This window comes from Seriola aureovittata, chromosome 15 (assembly GCF_021018895.1).
Source record: "Seriola aureovittata isolate HTS-2021-v1 ecotype China chromosome 15, ASM2101889v1, whole genome shotgun sequence".
Classification (NCBI taxonomy): domain Eukaryota; kingdom Metazoa; phylum Chordata; class Actinopteri; order Carangiformes; family Carangidae; genus Seriola; species Seriola aureovittata.
In genome coordinates, this window is record NC_079378.1 from 16243350 (window position 1) to 16257143 (window position 13794).

Here is a 13794-nt window from a genome sequence, read left to right on the forward strand (position 1 = left end):
ACAGTTTTAAGGTAAAACTTGAGCTTGTCGCACTGGGTCATCAAGCAGTGTAGGCCCTACACTGGATCCCACACTTCCCATAATGCAACCAATCAAACCTTTTCATTATCCCTGCCAGATTAAGGCTAATGTCTCTTCACTCAAGTCTTAAACCAATCAGATATAACCTTGATATTAAACAGTTATTTTCTTAGCTTCCTCCAGAGCCAAAGAAGGGTTTTATTTTGGTGATGTAGTTAAGTTAAAGGTTATTTATTTTGTTCCTTTGTAGAGCTCATGTCATTTCCATGTAGAAAATGTTTCCACTGAACCGCAGTATGCTTATTATTAAAGGAAGTGATGTCAGCTTCAGTTTTTGATGCTCTTTGCATCTTTACCGTTAGTGACAATGCTTTGCTCATGCAGCACAGTTTTGACGCAGCTGCCAAAAACAACTAAATGTGATACCTTCCATCTCATATCTCCCTTCACATGCGTGCTGAGTTCTCCATGCCACTGTAACCTACATCTCCTCACTGGACGGTTTCAGTGTGGCAGATGTATTAGGTAGCATAAAATGTGAATAGTCAGTTAGTCACTTTTCACCACACTAATACCAGCTAAAAACCTTAATGGCAGTTGTGTTCAGTTTAAACGCTCAGGTAAATCATGACTAGGAGCCAGCATGCACAATCAGCACCCTGGAACTGAATTGCATCGTTATGTCAAATAGACCTGTTGACCCTGATGCACATGGAAGCTCAATTGTATAACCTCAATACCATGAGTATGTTTTTAGAGTGCTGATAAAAGTTGGTGTGAGACAAGAGTTCCCTCTGCAGGACAAAAGCTGGAAGCACAGTCACCACCACTACAAAACTGCTTAACACAGTAACTCAATGTTTTGGTGACCTCTAGTGTAAGAGGGAGGTGTGTGTATGCTATGTATCCATGATACACAATCCAGTATTGGCTTCCAAAACTCTAAGTTTGAGAGCTTTGAATTCTTTTATACTGATTTGGCTATTGATAGCCAAATGGTCTGTGCGACTGAATTCCCAGCATGCACTGGAGGTAGGATACACCCTGGACTACCTCCCACTGATTCTGATGAGGGAAAAACTTTAAGTGAGGTGAAAGGTGCTCTTTAATATCAGTTTTACATGTACATGGAGCAAAAGTTTGCACACAAATTCTTAAGTAAAATGTGCAAAGTGTTCTGACAAGTACAAACAATAACTCCTCTGTAACAGAATTCGGTCAACGCCTTTTGGCAAAGATGCAAAACACCAGAGCAGGCTGTTACCCAATAGGCCAAGTTGGATCCTTTCACTGAAACACTACATTCAAACATTTCCCAAGATCCGTCTTTCTCCATCATTAGTAAATTCAACAGGCAGGTCGTCGCGACTCAGCCAAGGACAATGTCCCTGCCAAGTCTTCACGCTTGCTTAAGTGTTAGATTGATAACACTTTATTATTAACTCGAACAGCAAGTCAGGCAATGAACTCCACACAAGCACAAAACACATCTGTTCCATCACAACATCAGCATTTCCCTCATACTCTATTTTGGCAGCATTAGGGTCCGAGGGATGACTGTGGTTTGGGGATTCAAGTGTGATTCTTTTCTTATTCCAGCTTTTTTGTGGCTGCTTGAATATATTTCATCTATAAAAAATGTACTCATACATTTAAATTGTCTTGAACAGTAACAAGAGAAAAACACTGGAAACCTTTATTGTGCATAACCTTTATTTGTTACTATAGTTTTGCTCTTGAATTTAGAGTAAAATAAACAAAATGAGCTGACTTGTGTATTTGAAAAATATAAGGACATCTTTATTACAAGAAGTATTGCGCAAATAATACTGAGCAGCATAGCATCAGAAAATGATGGCAACATAAAATAGAAACATAGTGTGAACACAATTATACTTCTGAATGTGACATCAAAGTAAAAAAAATGAAGTAAGCAGCATAGAGAGCATACAAAGGCTCTAAATGTGAAAGGTGTGTACACTAAACATAAAATATTAAAATGGAAGCAGCGTTGAAAAATCACATAAAGCTTGAATATTTTTTAATACTACAGACATACTGTGTACATTAACACATGCGTACAGGAAGAGAGCATTGTCTTATTTAAACGCCAGTATTATTAAAGCGAATATTTGCTGTGTAAAACATTACAGTTCCACTGTCTCTTCTTCTAACCATATACTATCTTGGCATTGTCTGTCCATCAGTTATTACTTGAACTGCATAGGAAATGTGTTACTCACTCAGCTGCAGTATGACTCTGACTGCAAGGCTGCAGAGCTAAGACCTCCACCTCGTCTGCAAACAGTTAAAACAGCGACGCTACGTCTACATGTGTTTTTAGGCTGTTGGGCAGATTAGCAACGAAGCACTGAGTGAAATGTCATGCACTGACATGAGAGTCTGGTTCCAAGGGTCTTCAAGTAAAGTATCATCACCCCAATCATGTTAAGGATTTGTCTTATTGCTGTCTGAGGGGGAAAATCTGGTTTTATTTGAGCTGCTGTTTTATAACCAGGTGAACCTCACATAGGGGTCCAGTGTACAGATGACTTCTTAATGCTTTTTAAAGGTACTGGAGGTGTCTGAGGTTAGCATTGCTAGCAGGAAAGGCAGTGTTTGAGCAGTTATTCATTACTATTTTTCAAAAGCCATAACATCCATCTGAATACTTATCTAGGTTACATACAGTACTGTAAGTATAGCTGAGCAAAGTGGTGAGACTTTTAACTTAACACAATTAGGGGCAGAACTGACAGACAAAAAGCTCTAATGTTTTCACTCTCTATCTGTAGCACAATACATCCAATCCAAGGGCTCTCCACTCTTTCATATACAACTGTATGTTGCAGGAGCACCAGATCTAAGTGTTTTAATGTCAGTATATACAGTATAATCAAACCCATTTATGTTCAGGACAGCAGTAAGCTGCAATATAAATCTATAGGAAGAATCTGTTTAAAAAAAAATACACAAAATTAATATTTATTTGACCATTAACGAAATGATTGTTTGAATACAGATACCGGTAGGTCCCAATGCATCTTATTTACAAGGGAGCCCTGATCGAGACAACAGCTCAAAAGATTGTCTGTAATCTGCTTTTTTTTAGTAGCCATTATAATAGAAAATAATATTATTCACTGTTGCATTTGCTTACACTGTAATCACCATGATTTCGCTCTCCTTTTGATAGCATTACCAAACAATGGTGTTCAAGGTACAGTGGTTAGAATGAGTTTTTTTTTTTTACATAAAACCTTTCACACCAGATACATTTTTACACAGTTGTCCAGTGCTAAATTAGAGGTTGTTTTTATTCAGTCTTATTTATTTAGTGGTGTTTTCATGGCTTCTACTCTCTGCCTAAAAAATAAAATAATAGAAAAAAAAATCTTCCCACTTGGTTTCAACCACCAACCATCAAACCAGCGTGAGTCAAAAATCATGTAAAATGTCCACTGAGTTTTTATGCCGTGAAAATGAGAGTTCACGGACTCAGAAGACCCACAGCCACAGGAAGTGACATCACCAGTGACAAAAGCCATGGTGCAGATTTGAACATGACACTGATTGCAGAGCAGATTGGCAGGATCCCTGCAACAGAGCAGAGTGTGAGTTTAGATATTGTGACTACTGATGTTCAGAGAAAACAAAGAGCCACATAACCTAAAAATAAGTAAACTCTACTCACTGTGATGCACAGCCATGCTGTTCTCTTTCCAGCTGCTGCCCTGGTAAACTCTGCAGGTGTAGGTGTAAGGCTTTTCATCAGCCAGCGGGGCCCAGGTGAGGCGGCACAGAGTGGGAGTGACCAGGCTGACATTGCTCCTTCTGCGGTCCTCAGTGGACACGTAGATGACGGCGTTGGGGTAGGTGCTTCCCACCAGCCGGCTGTCCTGCCGATACTCACAGTAGGGGCCAGGGATCTGGTAGGTGGGTGGAAACTCACAGTCCACCCTGACGTTTCGCTCCAGGTAAGTTAGACATGGAAACATCTGGGGCCCGCGTGGAGTGAACAGAAACGTAGACACTGAGTTCACTGAAAGAGATGCAAACAGTATTACAGTTATACATTATGCCCGTGAAAGTAGTTATAGTCATAGTACACACAAAAATATATTGTATTGCAGTTGTTTCTTTTTCATCGTGAAATGAATGCAGCAAGATTGAAAGGAATCCTGGATAAAATGTTACTGTAGTGACCTGTAATATGGGAGAAGTTTCATCTTCCAGGACAATGATCTGAAGCGCAAAGCCAGAGCTACACACCATGACTTCAGTCAATATCTAGTACAGACACGAATACCAGCAAAGACGGTCTTGAATCAATTATGAGCACAGGTCTGTATCAGTTTAGAAGATCTAGGGCAGCATCTTATTCATAAATGTTTTATCAAGCTGCATAATAAGAACATAAATGACTGTGTTCAACTCTGGATGCTGACTTGTGAACATTAATACTGTTGTTTTTAAAAAAGGTATTATATGGAAAGTTTTCAATATGAAGTAAATAAAATAATCATTATCAAATAAATAAACATGTGAATAAAATGTGTAAAATATAGAAACTTGGATGGAAATAATGTTAACTTTGTCACATAGGCCTAGGTTAAGAAAATGTATATGAAAAAGTCCAAGTGGGTGATGGCACTGTACAGAGATTTTGGGATGATGTAACCTACAGTTGCTACTCATTTCAACCCCCTCCTATCCTCCATTCAGCTGAGTGTAGGTAGAAAGGAACTACATCATTTTGCGATAAAACTAATGTCTTTATTTGTTGTTGGATTACATAATCCCAATAAAACTTTATTAATCCATGTGGTGAAATCAGGTAATGACACCATTGCTGCAGTATTATTGGATTTTGATGGAGGACTTGATCTCAGATTGCCTATAAGTTTTATTCACAACACAGATACAGGTATTTTATTACATTTACTAGCCTATAAGTCTGTTTTCTTTTTTAAACAATTCACCTTTATGGTAAAACCAACAACAGTAGCCTTTATAAAACGCGCTTTAAATGGATGAGTGCCAATCATCACATTCATTTATGGCTACAGCAACCTCAAATTACAGCCATATCCTACTTCAGTAAATCTAACAGTGACATGGCAATATGACAATAAATAACTACAAGAATACATAATCACACGTACTGTGAGTTTGGTGCGTTATCATTATCCTGGCAAAGAGGAGACAGGCCGTGGCGATCAGATGCAGCTCCATGGCGATTTGTATCCGATCAGATCAATAACCTTCACACCACGTTATCACCTGGCAGAGTTCAACATGGGACAACATGAGAAAGTTGAACATGCAGCTCCAGAACACCATCAGTGATTAAAGCAAACGAGAACAAGATGCTTATAATCTATAGAAACACAGTGTAAACAACCTACTGTACCAATAAGCACAAACTGCAGCATATATTAAACTGATGTGTGCCCGTCTCCAGCGAGCCTGGATGTGCTGTCCTCCCTGCAGCCCAAATGCAGATAGGACTACGCCCATGCGGTGACTTTGCACTGCAGCAAACTGCCGAGCTCCCTTCACTGTATATGCGCACATTCCGTCCTTACTGCGGGTGAAGGAGCCGGACAGACCATGCAGACATGTTTTCTGACACATGCAAGAAACCGACCGGATAAATGCTGGATTCTGTATGCTGACATGTCAAAGCCTTGTTCTTTAGCCTGCAGATGAGAGAGAGAGAGCCGGTTTACCTGATGTTCGGTCCCCGTCTCGAGGGTTGAGATGCACCTTTGTGCCGCTGTGCAGAGCAACGCTGACTGTCTGACCAGGGCTCAGTTATTGCTCTGTACGTTCTCACTCAAACACACATTCACAGCGAGTGACGGCTTTTAATCCTAAATAATTATGTTCTCAATGCATACGTCTCCTTGGCAGGGATCCAGTACTAGTGGAATATGGAGAAGAAATGCATTTCAATTTCCCTCCATTTATCAGATAAAAAAGTTACTGAGCTGAGATTTCATGCTCATTATGCCCTCACCTATGACTCCAGCTTTATGCATTTAGGTTCCTGTCGTCGAACTGGAACTTTGTGTTTTTGACACTGTTTTGAGATGTAGGTGTCTTTTTGGATTTTTTTTTTTTATACATAATGGCAAGCAACCAATCAATTTGCTTTTCCACCCTCTCATCTTTGTGCAAAAGAAGAGTTCCATCTGCAGGACAAAAGATGGAAGCACCACCACAGAACAGACAACGCTATCAATGTCTTAGTGGCATCTCATGTGAGGCGCATGGACAACACCTTCACACCTCCTTGTTTCAGTGTAATCTTATTTGTTAGACTTAATTTGTTCCATGCACACTTCATACCACTCATTCATCCCACGCCTGTGAAGGGGAATTAGAGACAGAGCAATAACTGTGACTTGCAAATGCAGATGTGATCCTTCTCCTGCAAAAGTTTTCTTTGTTGCAGTTCAGAGACTTTTTTTTAAACCTTTGTTTGCAGCAGGGGATTTTTTTAAATTGTGAATGAATTCCAAAGTCCAACAGTGACTTGTGCAGAGAAAACAGGAAACCTGTATTTTGCATTTCCTTCATTTGTTACTGCAGTTTTTCTGTAGCGTTTAGTATAGTTTTGGTGATAAATTAAGAAAATACATATAAAAATGAAATATGCATATAAAATATCGCGTATTACAAAGTATTTTCTTTGCATAAATACTGAGTTTGTATTGTTTGTTTGTGTGTTTGTCGCCCATAAAAGACAAACAAACCAAACAGTTTGCTATTTGCCTAATGAGAGGATGTGAACCCAAACTGAGACAACGACAGTCTGTGACAAGCAGGTGCAGCTCAGTGGAGATTAGTGTCTGTCCGATTAGATCAATAACCTTCACACCACGTTATCACCTGGCAGAGTTCAACATGGGACAAGATGAAAAAGTTGAACATGCTACCATCAGTGATTAAAGCAGAAGAGCACAAGAATCTTTCAGTCTGCACAGAAACACAAAGTGCAAACTGTGCTGTATATAACTGTATCCCACAGGCCTGGATGTGCTGTTCTGTCTGCAGCCCAACACAAACTGCAGATGAAGCTATACTCCTCCAGTGTCTCTAAACTGAACTTTGGGTCACAGGGACACATAACAAGCTAATGGAAAAAATTATATTTTTACATCAAAATAATCTTTGTACAGAGTAAGTATGGTGCAGGGTGCTGGTTAAAAAAATCAAAAGTGAACAGATGACACCTTTACATGCAAAATTATTTTTTGGAGATTTTTAATATAAATCAGTCAATCAAAGATGGAGGAATAAGAATCACATGTAACATAACAGTTATTTATTGAGTTTTGGGAGTGGGGAAGGTACCCTGTTTAGATGACCCAACTCTGTGCCATATGTTCATGTATGAAAAATATACAAACACAAGTATGTATTTGAGTTATACTAAATGGATACTGTGAAAATTAACAGCATACAAGTTTTCTGCTTTTCCAGTGTTCCTGCTCACTGTGCTGCTCTCATGGTCTGGACCATCAAACTTTCCAAAAACTTTGCAGACAACAAAATCTGCAACCAGCCAACAGCAGCATACAACATCAGTCATCAGTCATTTCCCTCAGAATGAAAGCATGTTCACAAAAAACATATTTTTTTTACACTTATGAAAATAGAACAAGAAAATGAAGTGTTTTTACCACAAGTTGGTCAAGACTTTTATAGTGAAAATCTTTGTCAAGGACCTGCCAATTATTATTATCATTATTATTATTTTCTTTTAAATTATTTTAGCATCTAATGACAAATATTTTGTGACAGATGCATGTAGCGTACACAGTGTCTGGTCTTGCAGGCACACTGAAGGAGAATCAAATTACCCTGAAACAGACCACATCAGGCACATGAATGTTAAGAGTAATGTTCATAAAGGGTAAGAGAGATACTAGAAAATAAACCAACACACTTGGATTGCTGTTGCAACACGAAACTACACAGTTTTTAGTGACCTTAAGGCAAAAATAGTGGAAAATTGTAAAAAGCAGGGCTTTAAAAGGCAGAGACTTAATCAATACTTGGTGATAGCACAATGGTAGGACAGTACTCATAGTATAGTGTGTATCATTGACGAATGGGTGATGACTGTGTGTTTCACCTGCAGCGTATCAGCAGCAGCATCCAGCACAGGAGCAGCCAGGATCACAGCAGAATCTGTAATGAATACTTCTCTACACCACACCTGCTCTCTCTGCTCCTGGTAGTCAGGAGAGAGGAGACAGAACTAACTGTAAAAATATCTCTTCTTCATATATCAAATAATACGCAGAGTGAAGTGGCTTTCATTGTTTACTGTGGCTTGCGGTTTTCATAGACCTCAGCAACACTTCTGTCAGTGTCCTGGGAGACCGCTTCAGTATGGCAGTCGTTCAGCAACTGTCTAGGAAGGAGCTTGACAAAATGGATGAGCAGTGTGAAGAGGGTGAGGATAGGATACAGTTGGTCTAGCTCAGTGGATCTAATGTTTTGTAGGTGACATGAACCAATGTTACATCGTTTTACATTGCCATAGAAGTTAATATTTAGAGCAACATTTTGTCGCACTATATTTCTCCAACTATACAGTTGTTGAAGACAGCAACTGACTTGGCACAGCACTAGCATTTCTAGGCTGATTACTGACTCTCCTTAGTTTTCAAGTAGCCTACTACTTAAAGAAAATAGATATGTGTGCTACTGTTAACAGTGTAGTGTTGTGAGGCATCATATTGATGATAAAACCCACTACTGTGTCCTCTGCAGCTCTTCACTGGGTCTTAGTTTGTATATGGTATCAGTCATTTCACTGGGTTGCAAATTCCGATTTGTGGGTTACCAGGCAATTAAGCTTTTGCTGTGCTAGTAGTTTGACTCAAGGAATAACAATGTTGGTGAGACAGTCAGTCCACCACTTTGGTCCTGACTGAAAAATCTCAACAACTATTAGTTGGATTGGGATAAAATTTTGGATCCATCTAGAATCAGGTGGTTTAGTGGTTTTGAGTTACAGTAAACATCTGAACAACTGTTTTTTTAAATTTGTCACAGACATCCAAATGGTTGCAAAACATTGACATTCATGACATGACGTTCAGTGTCAGTAGTACTTTGTATTTAGTGCTAATTATGAAATATTAGCACAATCATGCCAAACTAAGATGTTTGTGAACATTACCTAACCAGTGTTATGTAATATTATCTTTTTTTCATTTTGTGCATGTTAGCATGCTGACATTAGCATTTAGCTCAAAGCACCATTGTGTATAGCATCGCTGTAGACTCTTAGTAGCCGGCTTAGTGTGAACGTACTCTACATCAGCCATGGCTTCATCATAGCCCATTCAATAGTCTAATTTTAGCACTTCCGCTTCTTTGCAATATTAATATAGTTGTTAATGATACGCCTTTAAGCAGAATACTCAAATACATTTTCTATCATCCTGTGTTTTATTTTGTTTTTCCTTTATGATGTAAATGGAGTATAGTTGTTGTGATAGAAGTGTCTGCATGTTTATATTAAAAATGTACATATTTTAATTTATGCTGGTAAAAGTAGCTGAGAAACTGCTGACAGGTAGGGTATTACTGCACGGCACACTGAATGAGGGAATGTAGAACAGCTGCTGAGGTGTCCCAGCTAATCAAACCCTCATCACAACATTTAATTTTTCTTTCTCATTCAGCAGCCTGAATTCGGACTTTTGATATGAAGCCAGGGGTTTGTGTATTGACATGTGATCCTCTGTCCTCTGGTAAAGCAGAGGGTAAAGATCAATAAAAATCCGTATACAATACTGAGAAATGTCCCCAAAGTCCATTGGAGCAGCATTTTCTCCCACCTTCTCTCTCCCCCTCCCCCTTCTCTCTTTGTCCCCCTCCCTCTCTCCTATGTTTCTTCTATAAGCCGACCTCTACTGTATCTACCCCTGGCATCACACTGCAGAGCACTGAGGAAGGCTCAAACTGCATCAGACAAGGTGAGAATGATTCAAGTACTATTATATGCTGAATCAGAGCTAGGATAAAATGTTTAACTCTGTTACACAGACCTCTCTTTTTTCTTTCTTTTAGTCTGCATGAAATCCTTGAAGTCAGCACTAAAGCAAATATATGAATGAAGGCGAGAATAGGTTTGCACCAAGCAAACAAAATATTGCTGAACTGCTGTATGTATGATCTTAACATCTTGAGTCCAAATAAAAGGCAAATGAAACAACCCATGTTCTCGAGAGAGAAGCGTTAAGGACAGAAATGCGTCAATGTTGGCAGTTCACCAGTGAAGTTTGCAGTTCATCTCTTTGCAGCGTAAACAGTGAGGCTGTATTGAACCCAGTTATTCAGTATTATGATACAGTGACTTTTCTACAGTAACCTCTGTGGGTTTGAATAACAGCTGCAGAAGTGTGGCATTCATGTCTCTGAAATCTGACCCTACTCTTTACAGCATTGTCAGCTTTATTTGCTTGGAAGCTCAATAATGTAAAGATGTAAAGACAGGAAAGCCAAATAAAAAAGCTAGTTGTTTGTTTCTACTGTGCAGTATTTATCTGGTGTGAGTTTGTTGTGACTTTTTTTTTTTTTTTTTTCAGGAAAGTTGAAAGAATGTTCTTCCTTACCACAATTTTACTCTTTGGTAAGATCATTTATGGTTTACATGATGTTAATTGAGGATACTTTTCTAATATTTCCATGTTTTTTCCCATCATTGCATTAATGATGTGATTTTAATGGATTTAATGAATAAATCAGATCATCTCTTTGTGTTATAATGTACATAGGCTTTGCATCAGCCCAGAAGGTGATTCAGTTGAACTACTGCTCAATAGATGAGCACCACCTCAGGATGGACTGCAAATATGCGATTTCTGCTGAGTCACCAGAAGTATTTTGCAAGTACACACAAGGAGAAAGACTCCTTGACACCACCGACCCAGATGAGGAGCAACACGCCCCCTTCAAGAAACGTGCCAAAGCCCGCATCTTTCCAGGAAACAACTGTCGCCTGCTGTTTAAAAACCTGCCCAACGGCAAGTCCAACTTCACCTGCAACATCAAACAGCCTGACTCTGCCACGGCATCCAAAACCTCAGTGGTTGACAAAAGTAAGCCGTGTGAGCTCATGGACATTATTTACCACAGATGTGCACATCCGGTTATTTTACACGCAAAAAGGAAACATTTGAGTGTCCGCCAAACAAAATGCTCCTCCTTCTGAACTTGCATTATTTTTTCTTATTGCAGAGCTCCTCCTCCCCTGCTCAGCGTGGAGTGTCCTATTACAAAGCTGCAGTGGCCTACTGCTGACCTTGATGACACTTCCCATGCTGCTGGAAATTCACTGGCTGTGAACAAGGCGCCAAACTGCTGCATATACTTAAACACGGCACCCATAATCATCTGGTGACTGCTATTGGCCTTTCCACAAATTGTGTGTATGCACAAAGTGCAATGAGTTGAACTGAATGTATGTACAATATATGCTGTATTTGGTATGTAACAGGCCTGCATACTCAGCATTATGCACTCAATACTAAGCACACGTACTACTGCATACACTTTATACTCTACAGTACTCTCACATATAATCAGTTGCTGAAATGTACAGAACAAATATGTTGGCTCCAGATAAATTTCTGACAGACTTGCCAAGCGGGTGATGAGCATAAATGTGACTGAGTCCTAAAATTGAAAGTCTATATTCAGTTATGCTTAATATCTACATTCAATAATCTTAGTGATTTTATTCAATGTAATGAAAGATATTGAGCTTTAGCCTACAGTCTTAATAACAAGATGGGGAAAAATATCAGCGAGGGCTGCAAATAGGAGAGACTTTAAAAAGAGATGAAAACTTTTGCTACTATCTAACAATTTAAATTTTCCTAGCTCAATAGTGATGCAAAGTTGCCCCGTGTGACTTTATTGCTGAGTTTCATCGCTCTTTAAGGTAAGCAATCTATTTTGCCTGACTGATATCTGTCCCCTGTGTCTCTTCTTGGCTGCCAAACGATGAGAGGAGATAGAGGCGACCTTGTGCCACACAGATCTTCTAGTGGAAGATTGTGTCGAATCAGTCGATAAGAACTGGGTAGGGCAGCACCTTTAGCTTTGGAAGGGTTTAGTATAGTGATAAACAGAGAAACAAAAACTTTAAAACTGTTTTTGACTGTTTAATGATGCATGCATGAGCAATAAAGTCTCTAATTTACTCTATTCCGAGGAGACAATGTATAAAAGCCTGCAGCGATTGTGACGAAGAAAACCTAAACACAAACTCAGTGTTTATTTTGCCTTTCACTTGTGCCTGAGACACATGATCCATGTTCAGCCGAGGCTCATATATACAGTACGTATAGCACATATACAGTATGTCTCAGAGGGCTGTAAGTCAGATCCTCATTGATGGTCCTATTTATACATTTACATTGAATATGCTTTTTATGGTGCAATGTTTTCTCTGATAATGTAAAGGATTTTTACTCATGTATATAGTTGAGTAGGTGGTGTGTAGCCAAAGCACAATCATTTAAATGCACTGAAAAGCACTGCTGTACTATGTACTGTATACTGACAATAAACTGAACTGAAATGTAAAGGTATAAACAAAGAAGAACAATGCTTGTTAAAAGGAACAAACAAACCAAAATGAAATGTGGCACTGAGCTTTGAGGCACTTTTCTTGAAGACAAATATAATGTAAAAGTAAATTAAATATATTTATGCATGAAATCTGACATACGTGTGTGGAATTACTATTTTACTGAAGGTGCTGTTGATCTCCTGTAGAGGGTAGCACTGTGTTCAATCAGATTGTACTGGAAAGTGTCAAAAAGAAGAAGGAAGTGATTACAGGGTTTACAGTCATGAAGAAATAGCAAAGTTTAATACTATGCAAAGGAGAGTATCTAGTTTGAGCAGGTGGTTTTGAAGTTAACATTTGGTGGCCCCTAAGGAGAAAGCACATACATAAACAGAAATGTGGCACAAATCCAGAAATGCAGCAAATGCAACAGAAAATACGTAAGTCTCTCACGTGGGATAGGTTACATAAGCAAAAGTTTCTGTTGCTGTTTATTAAATTAATGCGTATTAAATTAAGTATGTGAATGTCCAAACATTACACCTGCCATTTCAAAACGATGCTGCTACAACAGCCTCTACTTCTCTGGGAAGCCCACAAGTTTTCGTAACCTGGCTGCAAGGATTTGCTCCCTTTCAAGAACATTAGTTAAATCGTGCACTAACATTAATCAGTTTCCCAATTAATCTAAGGTTTTCTTAGGTCAGGGCTCTGAGATCTGCAAGTATACTAATGTCTAAAATATCATTATTAGTTGTAGCCTTATGATTTCCCTTGTCTGAAAATAAGGGCCCAAAGCCAAATCAAAACAATCCAAGCACCCTAAAGTATATGCCTCTATGTCTACATACTTTTGGCCACATAGTGTAATTTTATACCTTTGGACAGAGGTAAAAGATTGGAGAGTGAAAATAATTTGACAAGTTATATTTCCCTTGTGGCTAATTCCACATTGTAGACACAAGCTCAGCAAATCCTCACACATTTAAAAAAAACTCATCATGCAGCACATTTTGCTCTCTGAAAAGCAGGAGCTGAAAGAGATTAAATATAAGAACATGAAAATCAGTATCACAGCAGGACAACTACAATTAAGCGAGGAGGAGGGAGCAAAGAGCTGAACCCAACCTGTCCTGTGTCCTGAGTAAATATCGCATTCCAAAAAC

At 38.9% G+C, this 13794-nt stretch overlaps 1 protein-coding gene and 1 long non-coding RNA gene across 5 annotated transcripts; one reads left to right on the forward strand and one right to left on the reverse strand.

Annotated features, from left to right (window-relative positions):
* Positions 1–1712: 1712 nt before the first annotated feature.
* si:ch211-215c18.3 (uncharacterized) lies at positions 1713–6056 on the reverse strand. Of its 4 annotated transcripts, none has more exons than XM_056398185.1 (4): positions 5754–6056; positions 5187–5304; positions 3716–4063; positions 1713–3618 (listed from the first exon to the last, which is right to left on the reverse strand). In XM_056398185.1, exons 2-4 carry the CDS (start codon positions 5254–5256, stop codon positions 3512–3514), a joined length of 525 nt encoding a protein of 174 aa, XP_056254160.1. In that variant the 5' UTR covers positions 5257–5304; positions 5754–6056; the 3' UTR covers positions 1713–3511. The 4 variants fall into 4 exon arrangements, with proteins under 4 accessions (XP_056254160.1, XP_056254162.1, XP_056254163.1 ...); XM_056398187.1 differs by lacking the exon at positions 5754–6056 and adding an exon at positions 5430–5716; XM_056398188.1 differs by lacking the exon at positions 5754–6056 and adding an exon at positions 5426–5716.
* Positions 6057–6668: 612 nt separating this feature from the next.
* Positions 6669–12782, forward strand: LOC130182953 (uncharacterized). Its single transcript, XR_008829762.1, has 4 exons — positions 6669–10025; positions 10638–10681; positions 10827–11150; positions 11290–12782. It is a non-coding gene; the product is annotated as an uncharacterized LOC130182953 (long non-coding RNA).
* Positions 12783–13794: the final 1012 nt, after the last annotated feature.

What these genes read in the sequence shown, in the direction of transcription:
- si:ch211-215c18.3 (XM_056398185.1), bottom strand. Translation starts at nt 5,256, where the DNA reads ATGGAGCTGCATCTGATCGCCACGGCCTGTCTCCTCTTTGCCAGGATA. An exon ending in GATAACGCACCAAACTCACA is followed by an intron (nt 4,064 to 5,186) that starts GTACGTGTGATT and finishes CATCTCTTTCAG; the next exon opens with TGAACTCAGTGTCTACGTTT. An exon ending in CAGCATGGCTGTGCATCACA is followed by an intron (nt 3,619 to 3,715) that starts GTGAGTAGAGTT and finishes GCTCTGTTGCAG; the next exon opens with GGATCCTGCCAATCTGCTCT.